The sequence below is a fragment of the Callorhinus ursinus genome, unplaced genomic scaffold, assembly GCF_003265705.2.
Source record: "Callorhinus ursinus isolate GAN/ISIS: 27379988/994484 unplaced genomic scaffold, GSC_fseal_2.0 scaffold49, whole genome shotgun sequence".
Lineage (NCBI taxonomy): Eukaryota > Metazoa > Chordata > Mammalia > Carnivora > Otariidae > Callorhinus > Callorhinus ursinus.
In genome coordinates, this window is record NW_027397111.1 from 5,455,236 (window position 1) to 5,481,622 (window position 26,387).

General features: G+C 50.5%; 1 protein-coding gene across 2 annotated transcripts in view; it reads left to right on the forward strand.

Moving 5' to 3' along the window:
• The first annotated feature begins 275 nt into the window (after nt 1–275).
• Nucleotides 276–26,387, forward strand: part of DKK3 (dickkopf WNT signaling pathway inhibitor 3) — a 44,058-nt gene continuing 17,946 nt past the window's right edge. The window contains exons 1-4 of one of the 2 annotated variants that reach the window (XM_073882911.1): nt 276–492; nt 1,359–1,603; nt 9,397–9,531; nt 12,334–12,417. In XM_073882911.1, coding sequence (XP_073739012.1) covers nt 438–492; nt 1,359–1,603; nt 9,397–9,531; nt 12,334–12,417 — 519 coding nt within the window. In that variant the 5' untranslated portion in view covers nt 276–437. Of the gene's footprint in view, nt 493–714; nt 845–1,358; nt 1,604–9,396; nt 9,532–12,333; nt 12,418–26,387 lie in introns of those variants that run through there. The other variant, XM_025894384.2, reaches the window with a different exon arrangement.

Here is a 26,387-nt window from a genome sequence, read left to right on the forward strand (position 1 = left end):
CCTCGTTCTAGGTGCTGGGCAGACTGCTGTGAATAAGACAAAGTTGCGTTCCCACGGTGATTAGCTAACAGAGCCCACTCACCCCCCGCACTCGCCTGCATGTATTATGCTCCTTAACTACTAGGTACACTCACTACCCTAACCTCCATTTTCCATTCGGGCTAACCGGAGCGCAGACCCATCTGGGGACTTGGCAGATTGGTAAAGTCGTAAGGAGCAGAGCTGGGATTCACACCAGGCAGTCTGGCCGCCGCTGCCTGCTCTCAGCCACTCTGCTCTGTCGCCCTGGAGGAGCTTGCTGACATTCTCACGACCTACTCCGGGAGCTACAAGCGGGTTAGCTTGGCTGGAGTAAGGCGTCAAGCATGGTAGGCGGATGAAGGCCAGCCAGTGACGGGCCTTGGCAGCCAGGCTGAGGGGCTGGGCCTTGACCCTGCATGCCGGCTAGAGGATGGCTTGGGAAGGGCAAGGGGGACCCTCCCGGCGCCTCCGGTAAGCTGTAGCGAGAATCCAGGCCAGAGATGACAATGGACCGGGACGCGGCGGCGGCCGAGGGATGCAGGGAAGGGGCGGCTCGGCGAGGCGGAGGAGGCAGCCTTGCGGCGCCAGGTCGCGGGCGGCAGCCGGCCAATGGCGTGGGGCCGGGCGTCAGCCCCTCCCGCGGGGCGGGGGCCGGGCGGGGGCCGGGCGGGCGGGGCGCGCTGCGGGCTCGCCGGGTACCAGCGCTGGCGCATCCCCGCGCGCTCCCCACCCCCGCGCCGCTCCGGCTCCGGTTCCCGCAGCCCGCGGCGGCGTCCCGGCGAGGTCTGGCAGGTCCAGCCCGCGCACAGCTCGGTCCAGTCGGGTGGGTGAGGGACGGCGGCGGGGAATTGGGCGGGGGGGAGGCTGCTCTGCTCGGTCTCTCCTGGGAGGGTGAGGGGCCAGGCACTCGACTGGATTGCGACCCCGCGGGGAGAGTGCCGACGGGCGCTCGGATCGCCCCGGAGTGGGCCGCACGGGGCTGGGGTGGATGTGGGGTCGCGGCTCCGGAGCTGCGCTCGGACCTGGTCGTGGAGGGGCCGGGCTCGAACCCGGGATGGCGCGGGGGTGAGCGGGGGCGCCGCGGGCGTTGGGGACTTGGCTCCGTTGCTGCTCCGGGGTGGGGAAATCCCTGGGAGCGTGGGGGGGGGGGGGAGCTCAGCCCGGGCCCGAGGAAGGGGGGGGGGAACGGAGGGGAGGGGGCGCGCGTCCGGAGGGCCCTCGGGTTTGTCCCCTCCAGGGTGGGTGCGGGGAAGAGGGGCGCCGGGGGCGGGCCGGGGCGCGGGGGCGGGGCCGCCGAGGGGTGATCGGCGCGCCTCTGACCGGGTTCTGGGACGCAGGCGGCGGCGGCTGCGGCGGGCGCAGAGCGGAGATGCGGCGGCTCGGGGGCACCCTGCTGTGCCTGCTGCTGGCGGCGGCGGTCCCCACGGCCCCCGCGCCGGCCCCCACAGCGACCGCGGCTCCCGTCAAGCCCGGCCCGGCTCTCAGCTACCCGCAGGAGGAGGCCACCCTCAACGAGATGTTCCGCGAGGTTGAGGAGCTGATGGAGGACACGCAGCACAAACTGCGCAGCGCGGTGGAGGAGGTGGGTGCGTCTGGCGGGCTGGGGTTCGGGGGGAGCGCCTGGCTGGGGGCGGTGGGGGCCGGGGGAAGCAGCGCTGCGAGCGCTGGCCGGGATGTTCCGTTCCGCGAAGGGGCCGGGAAGAGCCGGCGGCAGATTCGGAGTGATCGGGCGGCCGCCGGGGGAGCTCAACTCCCACCTCATTCTGACTTCCTGCCAAAAAGCTCTGGATCTGAGCCTGTTCACCGGGAGTCTCCGGCTGGACGCACCCAGGGGCAGCCGGGGTCACCACCTGTTTACGGGCTGCTGGCCGCTACCCCGCAATTGTCTTCAAGTGTGCAATTGTCCCCCGCCCCCCTGTGTAAGCGGGCGCTTGCATGGCCCCTGGTATTCCAGCGCTGTGGTTTCGCAGAGAGGCTGAGGAAGCTCCAGGGATCCCAAGTTCTAGCTTGTACGTTGGGCTTTGAGCTTGTGCCATCTTCCCAAGACATAGTTAGGATGCCGTGTGAGGACAAAAAGCCCTGATAGCTTTGCCGCTTGTCTGTTTGGGCTTCCCCAAAGGCCACGAGGCAGAGAAGGAAAATCAGAATCCTAAACCCCAGCAGTGTAAATGTTCAGATGGGGATGGGGGAGGGACACTGAAAGGCCACCCACCTCCACCCCAGTAGTGCTTTGGAGTCAGTCCTAGGCTCAAGGTCCTCCTCTGCCATTCGCTAGCAGGGCAACATTGGGCACTCCCTTAACATCCTCTCCTCAGTTTCCTGTTAGAATTAAATGCCATGGTATGTGTGGGCACCTGTCATAGAATAGGTGGGCAATATACAACAGCTGTTACTGTCAGACACCAGATACCTTAGCAAAGCTTGGCCTGGCTTCTTCCTTCAGTCACCTCCCAGGACCAGACACTATGGATGGCATCCCCTAGAGTGAGCACCTGGGTGTTGGCAGGGCTGTCTGGGCAGGAGGTACAGCTGGCCCAGCTCGCCCAGCCCAGGTGTCAGGAGCTGTCCCTGGTGCCTGGGGTCAGTGGGCATGGTCACTGTTGGGCCTGGCTCTGGCTGCAGCCTGTTTTTGGAGAGAAGCCAGCCATCCCAGTGAAGGAGTCAGCAAGAGACCAGAAGTCCATGCTGGTGGGTAAGGCGTCTTCCCACCCCTGCTTCTCCACATTCCACTGGGACAGAGCCTTAAATGCTAGCTCTGGTCTACATTCTCCCCACAACCCTGCCTCCCAGAGCAGTCAGCCTGGTGGAGCATGCAGTGGAGGGGACTGGATTGGGAGGCAGGTGTGTGGGAAGCTGTCCTGAACATCCACTGGACAGGCCAGATTCCAAAACCCATGGACAGACACTCTGTTTCCTGCGAAAGCAAAAGAATCATGACGTGGAATAATTAAAAGGAGAGGGGAGTCGGGTGGGCCCCCATATCTCTTAACTCTGCCCCTTCCTGTTAACTGGAGCTCGTGATCCTTTTGGTGCCAGGGCGGGTCATCTGCTTTCCTCATCTGGGTTCCAGGATTTTCCCTCCTGCTCATGGATTCCCAGTGAGACCGATGAGGTCAACTCCATGTTTCTGTTCTGTGCGAACTTGTTTGTGCAGCACGGTCTTCTGGGAGCTGTTGCTGGGGGCAGGGGGGAGCAGCAGGGGCTTCCCTGGACTCTTCATTGATCGGAGCAGTTTGAGACCAGCGGAACCTGAGTGGCATAGCTCCTCCGTGGAAGTTATCCCTTTTGGCTCTGCCAGGGCCCAGCTTCCTCCTTCCAGATGCTACTCTGGTTGGGTTGTGAAGACCGGCTGGTTGAAGTTTGCCACCAGGAGGGTTGCTGGCTGCTACCTCTGTCCCGCTCAGTGGGACCCCTGCCCCACAGAGTGTTCTCGATGGCGGTGGGGACGGGTTGAGAGAGGCTGAACCCTTGCTTGGCGGAACAGGCTCTGGGGATCAAATCTTCCTTCATCAGATCCTGGCTCTGCCGCTTACTGGTGGTGGGATCCAGGAAATGTCTCCCCCCTCCCCCTACCCTCTTTAGGATAAGGGGGGATTTAAATGAGATGATGCAAGTAAAGCAAGTTTTCTGACCATCTAAAATGGGGTTAAGTAAGGTTGTGTGATGTAAGTCCCTCCCCCCCCCCCAGGCTGTTGTCAGGGGTATGGGAGATTGTTGGTTCTCGATAAATAATGGCTGCCATTATCCTATCAATAGTACCTGCATGATGCCAACAAAGAACCAGCGGTATCTGATATATAAAGAGTCTCAAGAGATTGTGGCTATTAGTATGAATTTTTTTAAAAAGAGACTGCCAGAAAGCCTCTTACATCTCATCAACACGGGAGAGTTGCTATTTACTTGTCGTCCAGTGAAAGGACCAGGCCAGATGCATTCATTGTTTACATGGTTGCGCCATGAATCTTCTTTCAAGTAACTTCCTGACATTTTAAATATTCCAGCTGACTCAAGCTGTTGATTGCTCTTCAGGAAAAGATGAAGTTAACTCTACTTGTAGGATCATTATTTGGGGAAGCAAATGTTCAAATGGTTCAATCTAGGCTGTTCCTACTTTCCCGTCTTAATATTCTATATGTTACTGATAAATGTAACAGTGGTAATGACAGTGGTAAAACCACTGTCTTCCCCTCCTTCCCCCCTGCTCATTGTGATATCTGTAACTGACATATTCTGGAATATTCTTAGTCACCTCACCCAGTCCTAGGAAGAACCCCAATACGATTTATCTCCAATTTTTCCTACTCTACCCCTTTAACAGACACACACAGTCAACCAACTATGAATGCCATATTTTATAAGATGCACATTCCTCCTCTATGAAACAACTTCTCTTGCTTTGGGCTTAAGTTTCTCTTGCTAGTGGCAGTAATAGTTGTGGTTGAAATTTCCATTGTAAACTGTACTTTTGGGTTCGTGGTGCCATTAGAGAACTATTAGCTCATTCAGTTGAAATAACCACTGGTTGAGAGGGAAGACGGTTTTATAAAAGGTCTATCTGCTCAGCCCAAAGCAAACTCCAGATTTGGTAACTTGTCAATCATTTGAAAGCCAGACTGGAGGATTCTGATTCCAATGGGAATTTTAAAAACATGAAGACATTCCCTTCTGCTTCTGGATTTAGCCTCTCTAGCATCTTAGTCTCTTACTCTTTTCCAGCTGTATCTTTTCTATCACAAAACACGCCAAGATCTCTCACTTTATTTTTTTCTTATTTTTTATTATTTATTTATTTTTTTAAGATTTTATTTATTTATTTGACAGAGACAGACACAGCGAGAGAGGGAACACAAGCAGGGGGAGTGGGAGAGGGAGAAGCAGGCTTCCCGCCCAGCAGGGAGCCCAAAGTGGGGCTCAATCCCAGGACCCCAGGATCATGACCTGAGCTGAAGGCAGACGCTTAACGACTGAGCCACCCAGGCGCCCCAAGATCTCTCACTTAAAAAAAATTTTTTTTTAAGTCCTTTTCATGTTCATACTGTCTCCTGTTTTAGCTCCGTTCCACCTCATTCTGTTAGTGAATTCTTCAAACACGTGGTATCTACTGTCTGTTCTTTCCACTTCCACCCGAACATACCCTAGCAAACTAACCTCTTCTAAAACTGCTTTCTTACAGGACAATATTATGAAAGTAGCTATGTATTACGTCTGTGCTGGGTGCCAGGTACTGAGGCAGGCACTTGGATTTTATGATCCTTAATTATTGCATCCACTCAGCAAAGTAGGACCATCTCCACTATACAAATGAGAAAGCTGAGGTTGAGAGGCACTTGGTGTCTTGCCAAGGTCACGCAGCTGCTTCTGGGCTCAGCTGAGACTTGGCCCCACCTTCCCTAACTCCAGAACCCTGGCTCTTCCTTCTGACATGCTGCGGGCAACATTTTGCCTGACCTCATGGCTAGCTCCCCGGGGCTTGGCCCACCTGGACTTACTTGTAACCTCTGCTACCTAGCAGAGGTTCCTCCTCCAGGTATAACTCCTACTCCCACACCTCATTTTGGCCAGTTCCCTCACTCCCCTCTTTATCTTCTCCAGATTCTTTATTATTTACCAACTAGTCTTTAGAACTTGTTACCACTCCCCATCGCCTGGAGCAGAGGTTTTTTTCCTGGGGGCAAGTGGAGGGGAGGAAATACCTCTGAATCATTTGAGAAGCTCTTTGATACCTGGGATTGCACCTGCAGAAGTTCTAATTCAGCAGGTCTGGGAAGGGATCTGGGTGTGTGTGTGTAAATATACAGGCCTAACTCTCCTGGTTATATATCTATGATAGATACCTTTTTAAAGTTTCAGGTATGACTCTGATGCACTCTCCCAGTTGAGAACCAGGCCAACACCCTCCGCTTTAGAACTGCCCCTGGATCTGCCTGTCAGTCCCTTTCTCCTTCATCATCCACCATTTTTTTTTAATTTTTTTAAAAAGATTTTATTTATTTATTTGAGAGAGAGAGAGAATGAGAGATAGAAAGCACGAGAGGGAAGAGGGTCAGAGGGAGAAGCAGACTCCCTGCTGAGCAGGAAGCCCGATGTGGGACTCGATCCCGGGACTCCAGGATCATGACCTGAGCCGAAGGCAGTCGCTTAACCAACTGAGCCACCCAGGCGCCCCATCATCCACCATTTTATTCTGTGCCCAGCATGGACCCTGTCCCCCAGCCTACAACACTCGCCGTTCTTGTCCAGGCAGCCACAGTTTTGCCTCCTCTGTGCTTTCTGTTCAGATCCTACCCATCCTTGGAGACCAGCTCAATCGTGCCTCCTCCTCCTCCTCCTGGAGGCCTTTCTTTTCTTTTTTTTTGAACTCCTGGCTTGCTTCTAGAAGCAAGTCATCATCCTCAAACTGGTTTAGCTGTGGGGCTCTGCTATCTCCCCAGTAAATGCATAAGCTACTCAGGCAGGGCAGACGCACATACTGCACAAGGCCCAAAATTTGGAGTCAGACCGACCTGAGTTCTGTCTGAGTTTTGCCACCTACTAACAATGTGATGACGATAGGCGGATCCCTTCACTTCTCTTCACCTCATTCTTTTCATCTGCAGAATGAGGGCAGCAACACCTTCCTCGTGGAGGTGCTGTGAGTATCCAGGGAGCCATGGAAGGTAGGGTGCAATCGCTCAGGCATAGCTGATGCCCAAACATGGAGGCCATCATTGTGGTGGTGATGATGATGATGGTGATGATGGTGGTGATGATGATGATGGTGATGATGATGGTGATGGTGAAGCCAGTGACCGAGTTTCAGACATCTTGGCAATCCTCTCAGGGTCAAACACAGCAGTTTCTGACAAAGTCCTTATTTGATCGTTTGCGCTTTTGTGTCTTCCAGACTCCCTGCTTGGAGTTCAGTGTTCTTGTGCTGCGCTGAGACATGGCAATTCTTTCCCCATGTCCACCCCAGCTCAGCAAACTTGGTGGGGAGAGACAGGAAAAGAGGTGCCTCATTTGGTACATAAGGGAATAGAAGACAGTGATTTTTTAAAAAAATAGGAGGATCTTTTTGAGGATTAGTTTTAAGAAGTAAAAATAGCTCAGAATCAAAGATAGTGTTGGAAAACTGCCAGCCACCAACTAGAACTTCTCTTTGTGTCTCTTGTTTTAAATTCCTAGAGAGAGAGTATCTGGCTCAGCCAGTCCATGATGTGGCCTCTTTTTGAGTCCAACCAGCTGTGAGCTGCTCCCATTATCAACTGCCCACTCGGGGTGGGGCGCAGCGGTAAATCCATAAGGGGAAATTGGGTACAGATTCAGGTTGACTGATATATCTGGTGTAGATGTCATGGAGGCTCATGAATGTGGAGGATCTGAGAACAGCCTCAGAAACCTGACACCAGAGAGGAACACCTGTGGAAGAAGAGCAAGAAGGAGGGTAGACCCTGGGAACTAGTCAGCTGACCTTCTACAAGGGTCCCTCTTGTACCCAAGAGGTGGGGTGGGGAAGGAGACATAGCTGTGGCCCTAACTCAGGGAAGGGGCTGTCCTGGGGGCTGCTTGGGTCTGCCCACCACCAGGCCCTACAAGCAAAGGTCTGGGAGCAAATAATTTATTTGGGAAATGGTCCCAGAAACACTAGGAGGAAATGGGAAAGTAAGATGGACGACAAGAGAGGGAATAAAGGCTGCGCTAATGAGCAGGTTCCTGCTAGGCGCCGCTGGGGTTCCGTCCACTGGGGTTCCGTCCACTGGGGTTCCTCAGAGAGAGACTGCCGCTTTGAAGGGAGAGGGAGCTGGGGTACTTTCCCCCATAGCCTGTCCCCCACTGATTGAGGACGGTTCCTGGGGTGTTAACTCCCTAGCATCTGTGCAGATTGAGCACACTGAGCGGCCAGAGAGTGCTCTGAGAGAGAGGACTGGTTGTTGGCATGTAAGGCAGTTGAATGCACGTGACCTCCGCGTCAGGTCACGAGGAGATGGACGGGGCCCCAGCAGCCCCGTCAGGGGCCAGCATTGTTCAGCGGAAGCACGCTCAGATCCCAGCTCGGCCCTTTCCTGACAGTCCTTTTTTTTCTTTTTTATGTGTCTTGTGGATAGACGACAGTGAATTTTTTTAAATTGTAATTCCAATAAATTATATTAGTTTCAGGTGTACAACACAGTGATTCAACAATTCCGTGCATTACTCAGTGCTCACCAGGATAAGGGTACTCTTAATCCCCATCACCTGTTTCACCCAGCCCCCCCACCCCTCTCCCCTCTGGGGACCATCCGTTTGTTTTCTATAGTTAAGAATCTGTTTTCTTGGGGTGCCTGGGTGGCTCAGTCGTTGGGCGTCTGCCTTCGGCTCAGGTCATGATCCCAGGGTCCTGGGGTCGAGCCCCGCATCGGGCTCCCTGCTCCACGGGAAGCCTGCTTCTCCCTCTGCTACTCCCCCTGCTTGTGTTCCCTCTCTCATTTCTCTGTCAAATAAATAAATAAAATCTTAAAAAAAAAAAAAGAATCTGTTTTCTTGTTTGTCTCTTTTTTTCCTGTTCATTTGTTTCTTAGATTCTACATATGAGTGAAATCCTCTGGTATTTGTTTTTTCTCTGACTTACTTATTTCACTTAGCATTATACCCTCTAGATCCACCCATGTGTTTGTAAATGGCAAGATTTCATTCCTTTTATGGCTGAATAATACCATTGTATATATATATATATGTATACATATATATATATATATATATATATACCACATCCTCCTTATCCGTTCATTTATGAATTGGACTGCTTCCATAGTTTCGCTATTGTAAATAATCCTGCAGTAAACATAGGGGTGCATGTATCTTCAAGTTAGTGTTTTTGTATTCTTCGGGTAAATACCCAGTAGTGGAATTACTGGATTATAGGGTAATTCTATTTTTACCTTTTTGAGGACCCTCCGTACTGTTTCCCACAGCGGCTGCACCAGTTTTCGTTCCCACCAACAGTGCACGGGGGTTCCTTTTTCTCCACATCCTCACCAACACTTGTTGTTTCTTGTGTTTTTGATTTTAGTCATTCTGACAGCTGTGCAGTGATATCTGATTGTGGTTTTGATTTGTGTTTCCCTGATCATGAGTGATGTCCTTCACTGATAATCTTGAGAAGTTATCCAGTCTCCCTGAGCTTTACTCTCCCCATTTGTAAAATGGGTATATTTACACCTACCTCCTAGGGAGGCTGTGAGATTTGTAAAACATTTTGTACAATGTCTAATCCTGGTGGGTCATTAATGGTACCTATTACTGCTACCATTATTTGTAATGGCAGAAGAGGAAAAGAGAAGTGGTTCTTTATTTTCTCTTGGACTGATTTATATCAAGAGAAAACAATTTTGCTCATTAAGTTCATTGATTTAATAGATGGAAGCAGAAGAAGCTGCTGCTAAAACATCAGAAGTGAATGTGGCAAGCTTACCTTCCAGCTATCACAATGAGACCAACACGGAAACCAAGGTGGGAAATAATACCATCCATGTGCACCGAGAAATTCACAAGGTAAGGGTGGCCGTGGCCAGCACACCTCCTTTCCGTAGCTCCCCATCCCATCAGAGAACTAAGGTCTTGTTTACAAATTTGATCCACAAGCCAAAAATGCAAATGAAGTTGGTAAAATACAGATTAAAAACCAGAGAAAGTGAGGGAGTTATTTAAGAGGGAGAGCTGTGTATCAGAACCCTAAATTGCTTTTGCATTTAAGTAATAAATTTAACTCTAAGCTGCCTGCCAGTCTGATTGCAAAGGAATGGTCGGGGGTTTTTATCATCTGATAAAAGGGTGCAAACAAGTGTCTAGAGAGATACTTCTCTAGTATTGAATTTGAGGAATTTATCTCAGAGGTTTTAATGTGTGTTTTAGTAGAGAGTTGAAATAGAGGCCATGTTTGGTGAATAGATTTTCACTGATTCCTTAGGAGGACCTCAAATGTGATATTCTCCGTCTTCGGAAAGGGAAGCCTCTATTGCCACATGACTGAATATTCGTTTGCTGGTTATCCACTCAAATTTCTATAGCAGAGTTGTTTCTAGCCCACCACATGGCTAAGTGTCTTCTGGTTTAATATCTGGCATGAGGAGCAAGCAGGTTCATTCCCCGCCTGACTTGAGGAAGAAAACGTTGCAAATCCAGAGGCACGTAGCATTAACCCGCCCTGGCATGAGATGTGTCCGGTGTGACTTAGGCAGGATGGGGAGGGCAGACCTTGTGAGCCTGGTTTCTCTTGAAGAGAGTCTGGCGCCTAGATATTCAGGGTCATTGGTAGAGGCTGTTGAGTTGATGTTCTGTTGTGAGCATCAAGGAACTTGACCTCAAAACTCATCTCAACTCATATATGCAAGGCCCAATGGCTCTCATGAGAGACTCTCACTTTTGTTCAAGGGCTCAGGTAATGACTTGGTTGAAACAAGAGTGTTTCTGTGTCATGGAGCATAAAGGGGTCAATTTTTACGGGCCATTGCCTCGATTATAAAGTAGCCTTTGTGTGGCTTTCCTCCTGCTGTGCCCAGCTTCAGCGTGTACCCCCCACCCCACTCCTGGATAAATGAACAAGTCACCTGCTGACCAGAATCCTTTAGCATTGCTCATCGGAGGACTGGAGAATGTTTCCAAAAGTCATTGTTTTACTTTTGTCAAAACCAATATTAAGTCATTCTCTTTGACAATAATTAGCTAACAGGTTTGGCTCTGCTTAAGGTTGCTTCTTGTAGATGTTGGAAAATCCAAGTGTGAGTCCTACCAGTAACTAGTATGATTTTTTTAAATTTAATTTTATTATGTTATGTTAATCACCATACATTACATCATTAGTTTTTGATGTAGTGTTCCATGATTCATTGTTTGTGCATAACACCCAGTGCTCCACGCAGAACGTGCCCTCTTTAGTACCCATCACCAGGCTAACCCATCCCCCCACCCCCTCCCCTCTGGAACCCTCAGTTTGTTTCTCAGAGTCCATAGTCTCTCATGGTTTGTCTTAGTATGATTTTGAAAAATCATTTGAATTTTACTTCCCTCACTAACCATAGTTATGAAATAGGGAGGTCAATACATACATGACAGTAGCCTGGCGGTCAGATGACTTAAGGTACGTGAGAGCTCATTGTAAACTACAAAGTGCTTGCAATAGCAAGTTGTTCTTCTATTCCTGTTTCTTTCAGTAAAGTTAGGTCATCAGCACCATGGAGCGGCTTTCCAGTGGGTTCTATGGAGCGTCTATCCTGTGCAGTGCCTCATGAGGGGCTGGCTGGTGGTGAAACATATTCGGAAAACATCTTAATCATTTCTCCTAGAGATAAGGAAATGCACATTAGTATAATAAAGGCTCTTAGAAGTTCTGCAACCTGTACCTGCAGTAAAAGACCGTAGAATTTTTAAAAACTATGCCATCAGTTAATTCGGCAAAAATCTGAGGATTTATTTAGCTAAAAGTATTAAAGTATGTTGGTGAAGACATGATACTTATCTCCTCAGAACTCGAACTTGGTCCACTATGACAAAGTAGGCTGTGTTTCTACTCTGTTCTGGATGCAGCCTCTTTGTGATATTAGAGCTGGCAGGAACTTTACAGATGACCTAGAAATGAGGACATCGTGAATCAGAGAAGTGACTTATTCCAGGTGACACACTAGATGGTTGTTGGTAGCTGAGCCGAGACTCAAAGAACCCAGATCTCCTACCTCCTTGGGCCGGCATCCCTTCTGTTCTTCATCCCCAGCTGAGGTGTTCCTTAGGACCGCGGATGGGGCAGGAGTCGGGGCACAGGCAGGACGCGGAGGCTCAGCTTGGAGGTGTTTGCTGCTAGCGAACACAGTCAGATAGGGGAGCCTCCCTTTGTACTTAAGCACTTCTGAGATGAAATATTTCACCAGAATCTGGAGGGGGGCACCTGTAGCTAAAACCTGCTTGCTTCTCATGAGACGTTTGATGAGACACCCAGACCTGTCGTTGTTGAAAAGGACGTTGACGTTGAGTGTCAGGTGGTGAGCCCCAAGAACAGCTCCTGCTGAGTATTTGCCGCGTGCCAGGCTCTGCGCTGAGCACTCTGCCCCGAGCCCCCTCATCGCGCTGCAGAGCAGCCCCGTGAGGTAGACTCCGTTGTGTTTCTGATGGCTGCACTGACAGGGGCCCGTCCGCCCGATGCCTGCTGCTGGAATCAGAAAGAAGACGGGGGGAGTGGGCATTCTGTCGACTTTGGCAGGCGCTCCTGCTTCAGAGGATGGAAAAAAAAAAAAAAGAAACGAGCTCGTGAGATTTGCCCAGAATTCCTTCTGTTTCATGTTCACTGTCCTTGCTCTGCCGTAGGTCACCAACAACCAGACCGGACAAACGGTCTTCTCCGAGACGGTCATCACGTCTGTGGGAGATGAAGAAGGCAAAAGGAGTCACGTGAGTTGTCTTCTCTCCTGGGCTCACCCCCTTAGCTTGCGAAGGGTGCCCCAGACTTCAGGCCGTGGGCAGAAGGGAGCTCTCATTCACCTCTCCTGCCTCCTTTCTAGCAAGATTCCCCAGGTCCCACATTTCTGACCAGAGCGATGCGGTCTGGTAACAGGCTCTAGCGCAACGCTCTTTGCATCAGAAACAACAGAGAAATGAAATTCCGTTGTCACTTGCGTGGCTCCCTCTCAGTCCTGAAAGGGAACAAGGAAGTACCAGGTACACGGACTGAGGGCCCTGGCAGCGAGACCTGGCCCGTCCAGCCTGGAATCCCCAAAGCCTCTGGTGTGGCCAGGCCTTTTATAGTCTCGGCCCTGACCAGGCAGGTTGAGAGCAACAACAGCTTAATTAGTGGAACCCCATGGCCTAAGGGAAAAGGGGTGTCGCCCTGCTCCAGGCTTCAGGCTCTGGCCCCCTTGTGATGGTTCCTACTCCACAGTGGTGTGCTGCCTTGTCCAGTGGTGGGATGGTTCTTAAAAAATGACAGAGTCCTAGTGGTGGACGGGGCAACATTTCACAGAAGGAGAGCCTGGGCACGGGTCGGGAGATGACCCCGTTGGAGTCACTGGTCTCCAGACTCCCAGGCCCCAGGTGACTCAGGTGCACTCTACCTTCTCAAAGAGGTGGCTGGCTTCGGATGCGGATGGCTGGTGAGGAGCGGACAAGATGACTGCCACGTGACGTGGCCAGCCGTAAACGTGTGTGTCCTCTGTGGGGACCCCAGGAACTAGTCTTTCTGTGCCCAGGTGCCTGACACAAACCTCAGCTACAAGTTCTTACCCTCCAAGGTGCGGAGCGCTTCCCTGGCCCTCCGAGGGGTCAGGGATTTTTTTCCTCAGCTCTTTTGGCGTCATCACAGGAAGAGAAGTGTACCCATCGGAGCTAGGGAGGTGGTGTTGATGTGGTTGGTAGTTGGTGGGTTCTTTTGCTTGTTTCTGAAACAGAGCTCAGACATTTACTTCAGGCCGGGGGGTCCGGAGGGTTGTGTGTGATGATGGTGACCCACCATTTGAGGGACCTGGGGGGCAAGATCTGTGCTGAAATGGAAAGAGCTCTAGCAGCTGAGGCTAGAAGCATGAGTTTGCCACTTGCGGGCTGGGTCACCCCGGTCACAGAAGCCTTTGAAGTGGAGACAGGATTGACTAAGGTCAGGAGGGAAGAGAAGCTAGCTTTCAAAGGTGGGAAGAGAGAGAGGGAAGGAAAAACAAAACGAAACAAACAGCCATAGATACGGTCATGGTACCAAGAGGGAAGAGCTTCAGAGTATTACAGATTTAGGTCTGGTTGGGGCCCCATGAGAAAGCCTCGGCAGAAGCCGTGGAATAGAAAGAGCAGGGAAACAGAACCCTCAGGGCTGTGAATTAGAAAAGAAAAATAGTCTTTGTTGTCAAGTGGAAAAAAAAAAAAAGCATCTTATTGCACAATGGTCCATGTTTGCTCTGAGGAGCTTCTCAGAGCCCAGAGGGCAGCAGGCCTGACAATGACTAGCCAGCACCTGCCCGGGGCCCAGGTGCACGGGTGGCCTGCCACACCCACACCCCGTGCCCCCTCTGCCGGCCCCAAGGGAGGGGAGCAGGTCAGGTTTTGAGCCCTGTGGTAAGGGAACTGAGGCTCCGAGAGTGGTGGGCAGGGGAGAGATAAGATCTTGAAGATGCCAATAATGTGCTCGAGTCAGGGAGCAGCTACCACATGGTGCGTGCTGCCGCCAGTGAATTTGCTCACCAGCTTGCCCAGGTGTACGTGCTCTTGTGTGCCCTAGGCGTCTGTGCTTCGGGCCCAGCTGGGAGGCCCAGCATCTCCACACCTGCGAACAGTCTCTTGAAGAGTCCACCCTGTGATGGAGGACATGCAGTGCCTTTGTGCAGTGTGCAATCCAAACTCCCATACATGATGGCCTTGAGAATGCAGGAGGTTGACGGGAAGAGATAGAGCCCAGAAACCCAGTTTTTCTTGATTTCTGCTGAGGGCCCTTGGGATAGGAACTCATTGAGTTTCTCTGTGGGAATAAATCCCGATTTGCTTGGCTAGAAAGGAGTTGTGGGGCACCTGATGACTGGCCAGTGTCTGGCAAATCCCGTGGGTCTTTAGAGAACAGGCTGGAGACATTTCAAGCCACCTCTGGAAGGGATATCGTGTGGCAGAAATGGTGGTGTGTGTACCCTCCCAGCAGAGCCCCTCTCGTCAGTGTGGCTTTGCCAAGAGTCAGAGAAGCGAGATCTGGTTTCGCGTGTGCACAGAAGTCTCCCATTCAACTCCTCTTTGCTTCCTGGGTCACGATTGTCCCAACACAATTGGGCTAGGGCTTGAGCATCATCTTGACAGAGACAAGGAGCTCCTTTTAAGTGAGTAGGAAACCGTAAAGACTAGATTGCCTTCCAAGGGATGTAAAGGGACAGACGTTGTCATCACTGTCCCTTTCCCTAATTTCTGAATATAATGATTTTTGCAGTTGGTTTGGAAATGCCTGCTGAGCTGAAGAAACTTTCTCTGAAATGGAAAAGAGAAGAGATTTGCCATTCAAAAGGACAAAATCCTCTGCTGTTCAAACTTTAAAATACTGTAAACCTGGGCTAAATTTTCAGGATTTAAAATTCCCATATGAATTCAATTACAAATCACCGCCAAGCACGCCCTATTTTTCTTTCTTCAAATGCGGGTGTGTGTATTAATATGTATGGTAACCCGAGGAGGCCCCTGGAAAGTGACAGGCAGTAATCCTGTATGCCTGTCGAGGAAATTTAGCACAGTGTGCGCAAGGCATTGGTCTGTTTTTACATTCAGCTGTGAACGGGGAACAGGCCGGCATGCCTCATTATTCCACCTGAGGGCCCCTGCGATGGTGATGAGGTCTGACGTCTTTCTATGAGGCTTTTGTTCTGAGCCCTCAGCCTCGCTCCCTTCACGGGCCAGTGGGTGGACTGATTGATGTTGGGCTACTTGTGAGCAGAGGGGTCAGAAAGAAAGTGGCGTGCCGGAAGCCAGAGAGGGGACAAACCATGATGCAGAAGCGAGACGCTTTTATTTATAGAACTGTGTCCCCAAACATGAAGAATCTTGCCCAATTAGCCAAGGCCCCATTTTGAAGGGACATGTCCTCTCATTAAGCTACGGCTCACAATGACAAAGCTTAGCACATCATGCTTTTGCTGTCTTTTCAGTTTTCACGTTAGAACGCGATCTAGAAGAGTGGGTTTGTTTGTTTTTCCAGCTGAACATACCCAGTTGGAACCTACAGGTTCAATCACGTCGAACCAATTCCAAGAGATTGCTCAAGATGTCTGAGGCCGCAGGTACATTTCACTGCTCCAGACAGCCAAATCGTAGCAATTCAAGTCACCAGGACTACCTTGGCCCAGAGAATGATCAGTGCACAGGTTGGGTACCAGCTTTGTTTGCTCCTAGTAGCCTGACATTTGATGCTGGAGTCACCCTTATCAGTTCAGTGGAATTGCTGAGGGCACCATGATAACAAGTCATAGGAGGTATATTTTAACAGAAATGCATAGGGGAAAGCATGAGTCTGTTAGAGAAACTCAGTCCACTCCCAGCGGCCCTGCCTCCTGGAGAGTCCCGTTGGGCAGGGAGGCTAGTGTGGAGTCCCAGGCAGAAAAAGGTGTGAGGCCCACCTGGGTTCAGACCCTGCCCTGACCCTTATGAACTCTGAACTCTGTGATTCAGTTTCTTCATTTACCAAATGGGGCTAATAATCCGTGGTTGGCAAAATTGGGTGAGAATCTAGGAAGGCAAGACTTATAAAAGCTCTTTGTGTAAGGCTCGTTATTATTGAAAAGTAATTAAAACTGGGTTCTCACCGGCTTCTCCCCTGGTTCCCAGCAACCTACTACAAAAAGAATGGAATCTGGCCGGCAGCTGAGGGTCTGTGTAAGGCCTCCACAGGGCTTCTCCCCTTTGATGTTTGTAGCCTGGGGCTAAGCTCTCCAGGGGCCCGCCTCACCCTCTGAGTCACGGGTTTCACCAGAGCTCTTTCCTCAGGTTGACTCACCCTGCTTTTCTTGTCCTTTCGAGTCATTTGTGTCTGGTTTGGGCGTTGGGGATATACACTGAGGGAAGGAGGGGCCACAGTGAGTGACAGGATAGGGGATGGTCAGGTGCTGACAAGTTGCAGGAAGTTGGCAGAATGTATACGGGTTTCTACAGAAAACAGACTTAGGGTTGTAAGAGTGATAAAATAGTCTTGTGCGAGCCTGCAGGTCTCTAGTCCTATAACCAGACATCTGGGTACGTTTGCATGTCTAAATTTATAGTTTGAGTTGACTTTGTGATTTCTGGCCAAGTATAAGGCCCTTGTGCCTTAATCCAGTAGGAAAAAATTATAGGAAAAATTGAGGAGCTCTGGATCGTTCTGAGAAATGGATAAACGATCCCCAAGTAAAAGTTGATGTGGGTGGGCAGACTTTAAGAAGGAGTAGGCATTTCTTTTTGAGCTAGAAGCAGACTATATTACATTATACTCTCCTCAATCTAAATATCCTTCAAAAGGGAATTCATTAAATATACATGATTCTACTTCCCAAATCAAAATAGTATGAAGTTAACAAATGAGTTTCATATAGGTTTCATGTAGGCTGATATGAAGGGATGCCTTCAGTAAAATGTTAAGTGAAAAAAAAGCAATCGCAGAGCAGTATATGTACTATATAAAGTATAAAAAATATACTCTACATCCTCTGCATATAAAAGAATCTCATTTTCTGAAAGAAAAAGTATGCATAAAAAGCTGAGCAAAAATATATGCTACATCATCAATAGTAGATATCCCTGGAGGAATTGAAATGTGCAGAGATTTTTTTCCTTTATCAATTTTTACATATTTTTAATGTTTTAAAAAGGAGCTTCTGAATTATTTATAATTTTGCCATAAATGTCTATCTATACTTCTAAATGATTTTGCAAGTAGTTTCAGTCTGTAAGTCCTAGAAATTAAATGGGTAAGTAAAAGGGGGTGCATATCTAACATTTTGAGAGATACTGCCAAGTTTTCCTCCAGAAAGGTTGTGCTAATTTTACCCTCAGCCACCGGTGGCTGTTACAGTGGGCCATCATCTAGATCTTCTTTTTGTTTATATTTCTTTGGTCATTTAGGTTAAGAGGAACGGCTGTTTTCGAGTTGTAAGTCATAGCAGATATAGAGGCCTCACAGACAGAGCTCATCCTTACTCCCTTGCGCAGGGAGAAAGGTCAGTTTTGCATTCCAGGCTGTTCCCAAGACCAGACACCATCTGCCCCACTGTGGGGCAGATTAGGAAGGTGTGAAGTTCCGGGGAGAACTCTCCGAGCATTCAGTATCCATGTGAAGAGGCTGATGGGCCATGAGTCACTCGGGGGAGTGGGTGACGGTGACATGCAGGCTATTGCCTCCATCTCTGTAAACGCAAAAAGGCCCTCCCTCCTTCCTTCTCCCCTCACCCCTCCACAAACACCGACAGATGCTTAGACACCCCCGTATGAGAGCACGTCAGCAGGGTAGCTAAGTACTTGGGTACAGGCAGATCCAGTTCAAAGTGCAGCTCTATTGCTTAGGAGCCGTGTGATTTTGATGAAATTCCTTAACTGCACTAACCCTTAGTTTCCCCATAGGTACAGGCGGGTTCATAAAGTACCTTCCATATAGCGTTGTCCTGCGGATAAAACAACCCAGGTAAAAAACACGCCATACATTGCCTGGAATGCAAGAGTAAACCAGCAGTAAATGCCAGCCATCTGTTGTTATTATTTAATTGCCCCAAAACCATAGCTATCAAAATTCCCAATATTACTTATTCGACTCATTCATTTATTTGCACATTCATTGAGCACTTTCTGTGTGTCCGACCGATAAATGCGAAAGACAGTCCCTAACATCAGAGAGCACCCAGGCTGGTAGCGGGCCAAAAAAATACACAGGTCATTACGAGGTGAATTCATATTTCCTAACGCAGAGGTCATCCGGGGCATGGTGGGAGCTCTGTGCAGGTGCCAGATCAGGGAGCAGGGAGGATTTTGTTGGGAGACAGTGTTTCATAGTCTCTGGCATTTCTGCTCATTTTATGACACTCATTGCCCTTTTGTCAGACTGTCTTGTCAAGAATGTTTGTACAGCAAGCAGCCTTGGAAGAACAGATAGCTCCTTGTCTTGGGCAGAGGAGAGCAGGTTTGACTGCAGTCCATTATAGAAGATTTGGGTTCTCTAAGCTTGACATTCCTTAGCCCCGATGCATACCCACTGAATGCACAGCATCCCCGGGCCCCCCTCCCCCCCGCCGTGTTGCCCCAAGGGGCTTGGAACCATTGCAATTGTGCTGTTTCTGCGCTGTCAGCAATCAGGTCCTTTGTCTCTGACCCAGGAGTCTCATGTCTTCTGCTGCCATCCATGACACTGTGAGGGCTCACTTGTCATCTTGCAAGTAGACTAAGGTCTTAGACCCTTCACATTTCTCGGCAGGCTTCCCAGAAGAGGTGACAGTTGACCTGTATTTTGAGTGATGTCTAGGAATTCTCAGTTGTGGGAAAGAAGGGCATTCCTTGCAGAAGTGTTCTCTGTTCAAAGTCAAGGAGGCGTATGGAAAGAAGACCATGTTTGAGGAACACTACATAGTTTAGAGCGCCAGAGCTGGATGTATGCTTGGGGACACAGCAGAGGAGGCTGGGGCGGGGCAGAAATTAGATCAGCAAGGGCCTCTGGAGCCCAGCCGGGGAATTAGAAATATGTGTTGAGTTAGTAACATCCTGTGTCTGAAACATTATCACATGCCCTGCACTGTATGTACAGTGTGTTGAGGTTCCACACAGTCGCCACAGGAAAGAACCACGAAGACAGGCTTTAGATGGTGGACACGTTGGTGGGGACAAAGTTTTGCTTAATCCTGCTGAAGTTCAAAGTCTGAGTCCCTCGTGCCCTACAAAATGCCTGGCCTCAGAGATTAGAATCTGGAAATTTTTACTTTACTTAGAAGTGGAACAGTCTGCTTTTGCTTGGGGCCACTAGCTAAGTGACAGTGGTTTAATTTGAAATTTCATTAGGCTGATGGCGTCTGCTGCAGAACAAGCCGATTTCTGTGGCTTCTGAGTACTGGAGCATGTCGGGAGCCGAAGAGCTCCCCATGCGGGTGTGTGGCTGTCCACTGCTGCTGGGACCTACGGACCGCCCGAGAGCAGCCTGGACCACATTCACCACTGGGCCTTGGCATCCTGGCTGTAAGATGCGTGGCTCTGCCCTTCCTGGCCCCTAGGCATGATTCTGCAAAACCCACAAAGCTCATGAGTCCATTTTGTTTTGTTTTAAAAATACCATCAAGGGGGAAAAAAATAGTATCAAAGGCCACAACATCCCACCATATTCCCTCGTGTAGTCCGTACGGCTCAGAAAGTGACCAGATTAACTACCCAGTCTCCAGATCCACCTCTTTCTCATTTTTAGGGTAAATCCTGGTAACAGTTCAGACCAGCCCATCAGCGCTGTGATGTATTGAATGCTCGATAGTAATTAATGACCATAATGACATTAATAGTAAGAGATGATGATGAAGGTTAAAAGCTGCCTTTTGTAGAGTCCTGGCTGTGCGGCAGGCACTGTGCTTGGGATCTGACCAACTTCCCCTCCCATGATCCACGTGACAACCATACAAGGCAAATACCCTGTTGACCCCATTTTACAGATGATGTAACTGAGGCTCAGAGCAGTTGTACAACAGAGCTACGTGGCAGAGCCAGTACTAAAACAAAACAAAACAAATCACTTAGGTCTTGTTGATTCCTAAACTCCTAAAACCCATGTTCTTAATGGAATATTTTTTTAATTATGGTAAAATATATACAACTTAAAATTTATCATCCCAACCATTTTTGTGTATACGGTTCAGTAGTAAGTGCATTCACACTGTTGTGAGACCAATTTCCAGAAATCTTCTCATCTGGCAGAATTGAAACACTATACCCATTGAACTCAAACTCCCTACGGCCTCCCTTCCCCCAGCCCCTGAGCCACCCTTCCACTTTCTGTCTCATGAATTTGTCTACTCCAGGGACCTCATATGAGTGGAATCATACAGTATTTTTTTTTCTGTGACTGGCTTATTTCACTTAGTGTAATGTCCTCAGGGCTCATCCATGTTGTAGCATGTGTCTGAATTTCTTTGCTCTTTCATGTTGAATAATATTGCATCCTATGTATGTGCCACGTTCTGTTGCCATTCCTTAGTGGACACTTGGGTTGTGTCTACCTCTTAGCTATTGTAAATAATGCTGCTATGAACGTGGATGTGCACGTATATCTTAGAGTCCCCGATTTCAGTTCTTTGGGGTATAAACCCAGAAATGGAATTGCTGGATCATATTGTAATTCTGTTTTTGATTTTTTGAGGAACTTTCATACTGTTTCCCACAGCAGCTGCCCTAGGTACATCCCCACCGGTGGAGCATGAGGGGGGACACTTTTTTTGCCTCTTGGTTTCCGTGACTGGAGGCACGATGTAAGCTGAAAGGCTAGACAAAAATCCCCGGGCTCTGCTGCCCTTGGTCAAGACACTGCCTTCCCAGCTGCCCCAGCGGCTGCCTCTGCCATATGGCAGCCACAGCTTCAAGGGGTGTCTTTGAGGTGTACCTGCCACCACTCCCCAGAGGTCCTCACCCTTGCCCCCAGCCCCTCACCCCAGGCGGGTTGTATGCAGGCTCAGGCTACATCTTGGAGATTCAGCTCTAGGATCCAAAGATGTGCTTTTCTTGACCATTTGCAATCTGTGACCTCTCCACACTGTCCTTTATAAGACCCCCCCCCCCACCATGGTCTTCTGAAAGAATCATGGAGGCATTCAGAGGCCTCCCACTTTCCTGTCGGGGCCTCAGGTGGGGGCTCTGACTTCCAGGAAGAAGGTCTGGTGGAGGTTGTGGCATTGTTGTAATTCCCACTGGTGTAGGGAGGGCTTCCTGGAAGGAGGCCTTGGTCATGCCCTGTCCTCCTCTGGCTCACAGGTCGGGCCAGTGGAAGGGACCTGGGTGAGGACAGGGACTCACCGTCACGCCCCACGTCTGACGAGCTCCTCCGGTCTCCCTGTCGGGCAGGAGCGCCTGCTCGCCGTGCCCCGGCCGGCCGGCTATAGGGAAAATGACTGGGGATGGGGCCGCGGAAATGTTTGCACACGCTGGCTCCGTCTAGCGCTGCTGTCAGCTTCATCTTTCACCTCCATAAATGTTGGTCTTTTGAATCAAAAGATGTATTTCTGATAAAGTCATGAACGTTTGCAGCCGTGATACCAGGTGCTTTGGAAGAGGTTATCACAACCCGTCCACCTCTCGTTACCTTCCTGTCCTCCATATCGAGTCATTAAACACCCCCTGTCCCCCCCCAGAATGAAAAGCCAAAATCACCAAAGGACAACTCCGTGGCAGTGAACGCTGGAATCTCCCTTCCGGGGAGGGCAGAGCCCCCTGGGGTCACGGGAAGAGGAGGGCAGAGCCCCCTGGGGTCACGGGAAGAGGAGGGCAGAGGAGGGCTGTTCATGAAGCCGTGGAATCTCTCACCCACTTTCTTTAGTTCTTGCCACCCCTCGGGTGTGAGACCCGCAGCCCCTGGAGGGGAACATTCTGAAGCACCAGAGAAAAGCATTTTAAGTGGGTGGCATGCGCCTGTATCTGAAGAAGTTGGCCGCTGGCACATCTCAAACGATGTGATGTGGAAAATACAGCCACAGGGAGACAGCCCGAATTTTCCATGGTCTCGTGACTCAGGGCCTCCTTGAAGAGGGAGCAGGCACAGAGGGCAGGGAGAGCCCACTGCCTCCGCCTCGTGAATAGTGGTCGCGGTGGAAAATGTCGGGGCTGGAGGACAGAGGAGGGCCTGCATGCCAGGCCCCTGGGGCCCCGGGAGGCTTGAGGTGCATGGAGGCCAGCAGCCTCCATCCTTCTCAAGCCCTGGAAGCCACGGGATGGAGGTTCAACCCCACATGCACAAATTTCCCTACCCAGCACCCTTTTGCTTTTTCCACTGCTCCCGGGCCCCATTTCCCCCCGACAACGTCTTTGGGGACCTCCTTCCCCGGAAAGAACACACACCCTACAGCAGAAAGGCCAGTAGTCCTACTCAGTGCCTGCCTGGCAGAGCTGCTCCCCTCCCCTCCCCCCCAAGAGCTTTGCTAAGATTTGGAAGGTGAAGAGAAAAAGAATATTCACTGAGCACCTACTATGTGCCCGGTATTGTGTGACCATTTCATATAAGCTCTTTTCCTTAATGCTTACCAAACCTGCCTAAAACAGGGGTCACTCGTCCTGTTCTAAGACAAGGAAGCACAGGGGCACCCAGGTGGCTCAGTCAGTTAAGTGTCTGCCTTTGGCTCAGGTCACGATCCCAAAAAGGTCCTAGGATCAAGCCCCGCATCGGGCTCCCTGCTCAGCGGGAAGCCTGCTTTTCCCTGTGCCCCCCTCCCCCGGCTCGTGCATGTGCGCACTCTCTCAAATAAATAAAATCTTATAAATAAATTAAATAAAAATAAAGAAGCACAGAGTGACCTGCATGTAAGTGGCAGAGCTGAGATTTGGAAATAAGTCTGTTTTTCTCCAAAGCCTAGCCTCCTGTACAACACTACGCTACAGAAGGGTTAGATGGGCAGCCACTCATAGTGATCAGGTGCCAGGTACATGCCGTGATAGGTGGCCACACTTAGCACCCTTCATCTTCCTGTGGCCTGGTGATGGTCAGTGGCTTTCCCAGCAAGGAGAAGTGAGGAAGGAAGCAGACCTGGGGAGCTTAGCCTGGGGGCAGTGGGTCCTTCCAGAACCGGGGGCCTGGCTCTCAGCTTGGCTGGACTCCTCGGGGCTGGTGCCTCATTGAGGATGGGTGGCTGCGGGTTGTCTGGGACAGGAAACGTGGGTGTGCCGGGACCACCGTCCACAGGCCACGGCACACAGCTACGGCTTTCCCTCTCCCCCCACCATCCCACCCAAGGGAAGCACCAGAAGACGTGGCAACTTGTTGGCAAGAGGAGACCAAAGCATGTGTTTTTCCACACCGGAAACATATTAAGGCCTTTTCCAGGCTCATTAACATAAATGGTTCAACTTGGAAGGTTGAACAATCCCACAAGCCCCTTTTGCAGCCCTCGTGGTGGTAGAGCTTTGTGGGTAGTGTCGGGAGGAGAGAGGCAGGAAAGAGGCCAGGACTGCGGGGTTTGGAAGCGTGTTCAAGGCCCAGGGTGAATGCCAGGCTGGCTCCCCCGTCCAGCGGCCTGGCAGAGGGCTGGGGAAGTGACTTTATTTCTGCATGGGGAAAACAACTTTGTGTTTGTTTCATGTTGCTTTAAATTTTCTTCCCCCCCCCTTTTTTTTAAGTTGAAGGAATTCTTTGAGATGTATTTTTAAAAGAGGGCACAAGATTGGAGGCACCAAAGCAGTGGTTTTTAACCTTGGAGAATCACCTCCTTAACCTGTTTAGAACTCGTGGAAAAGAAATCCGTATTTGTCTTCACTAACTTTGAAATTCAAGTGGCGCTTTCTCCAATCTTGAGTGTAGGCACCAAAGCACAGTGTTCTAAGCGGCGCCTTTGTTCCCAATACCAACCTCCCATTCTCCTACCACTGCAGGTGTCTTGAAATAGCATCTGCACTCATCACTGCTTAGAAATTAAGGTCGTCGTCAGGCCTGCTGGTAGGTCTCGCTAAGGAGTGTGTTAGTAAAGAAGCTCATACCACTGCGTCTCAAAAATACTTTGGTGATTGTATTTCAGTCTTTTTTCTTTGTAACCTTGTGTGTTTTCCTCTATTCATCTAAATGCATTATTCTGAGCTGGGTTTCATAGGCTTCATTTAGCTGCCGTAGGAGTCCATGGCACAAAAAAGGTGAAGACCCCCTGTTTTTTGTTTGGGGTTTTTTTTAGACAAAGAGCGTGAGCAGGGGGACTGGCAGGGGAGAGGGAGAAGCAGACTCCCTGCTGAGCAGGCAGCCCGATGCGGGGCTCAATCCCAGGACCCCAAGATCATGACCTGAGCTGAAGGCAGACGCCCAACTGACTGAGCCACCCAGGTGCCCCCCCACCCCTGTTTTAAAAAAGGCCGGTGCCCACACTGGGGCCTCTGAGTCATTTGGATTTAGATATGGCCTCACAGGAAGAGGGGTTGTTGAAGGGGATCCATCTGTTGCACTTCCTGAGTGGAATCCCCACCATTGTAGCTGGGACCTGACACTCCCCCCCCACCCCCCCCGGCAGAGTAATGCCAGCCTCCATTCAAGTGGCTTGAATCCTAAAGACCATGAAGACAATTTGCAGGACCCTGAAGTTTGAACAAATCCTGGTCGCCAGCATTGTGGGGGCTCTTGAAAATGCTGGGATTGGGGTCCATCTCAGATGGAGGGGTGTACAGGTGCTCCCAGATCGCTATTGTCACCTGTGTGGCCCAGATGGGAAGGAAGCCTCAGACTCCTGCTGCTCAGGACTCCGGCAGAGGTCAGCCTCCCTCTGGGAAGGCTGGAGGCCTCGGGTGCCGCTCGGCAGGTGAACTGCTTCCTGAAGTATCTCCTGACCTCCGTCTCCCTCTGAGGCCTGTTTCATTGATGGCTCAGCTTGAGGATATAGAAAAGAGGTCCAGTTGGGGAACTTCAGTATGTCAGCAAGATCACCGTACTGTAGTTTCTCAGAGAAGACCTCACCTGCTCCACTGAAGACTCCAGCCCCACACCTTTGGGATGGGTCTCAGAACACCAGACTCTGAGAAACTAGGTCTTGTATAGGCACCATCTCCAAGGGCTGAGAGTAAAAAGGGACATGATACATTTATTATTTTCTTCCCAAGGCAAAGGAAAATCATTATGAAGAGATTGGGTTGGGCTGAGTCAGCTCACTGACTCATATGAAAAGAGTAAACGAGATACCAACTGAGTAAATACTGTGAAACTCTATCCATCCCCGATGTTGGAGGAAGAGTTGTGCACGTAACCGAGATGTCCCTGAGCAGTAGGAACACTCTCAGAACCGAGGCAGCTGTAATGACTGAAAAGCATAGCAGACCCCTGCACCCTGCCCTGAAATCTGCCCTAGTCCTCCTCTTCATTTTCTGCGTCGTTCTTCCCCTCGAACGAGTGAACGGGTCACACAACCGATCACATGCACAATACCAGGCTTAGAGAGCGCAGGTACATGATGGGAATGTGGCTAAGTTTAAACCTATTAATTGCTTTGTGGGAAGCAAGGTGATTTCATTAGGGGCTGTGTAAGATTTCTGAGGGTGAGAACACACAGTGACAGCTACCCCCACGGGGCCCCGACTGGATCCCGCCCTGGGCGTGTGGAGCATCATCCTGCTCTGCAACCCGCGGCACTGGCTGTGGTCCCCTCTCGTCGCACAGGTGTAAAGGCCCAGGCAACAGCTCTGCTGTCCTCCCAGGCTGAACGCTCTTTGTCGGAGGCAGATGCCAGCACCAAGGGGAGATCCAATTCTGGTTGCGTGTGTCACAGAAAGTGGCCGAGGCCTGGAAGCACAGGGAGCACTGGAGGCACAGGGAGGCCGCCCGGGATCCAGTCCGGATTCAGTTCCTGGGAACCTGGCAAGCCCCTGGCTCTCTGCCCGTTACTGGCAGCAGTAGAATCCCCTGTGGGACCTCGGCCTGGCCCGAGGGGGCCGCATGCCGGGGCTGCAGCCACCACGGGCCTGAACAGAACAGACAGCTGCATCAGTTCAGAACTAGAAAAGGAGGAAGAGGAAGGTGCTGGAGATTTGCCTGAGGGAGCTGAGTGTGTTCAAGAGAGGCCAGGAGGGGTAAACCAGCCGCAGCCCTCCAGACTAAGTGGCAAAAAGCTTGTGAGAAACAGGAACCATGACCTGCCTTCCCATAGGCATTCCTGTCATGGCTTCCTGGAGCCGTCTCCCAGGAGACCTACCTGGGATATCCCCGATCCATCTCCCCGCAGGAGGGCTGGCACAATTCGGTATCTCCTTCC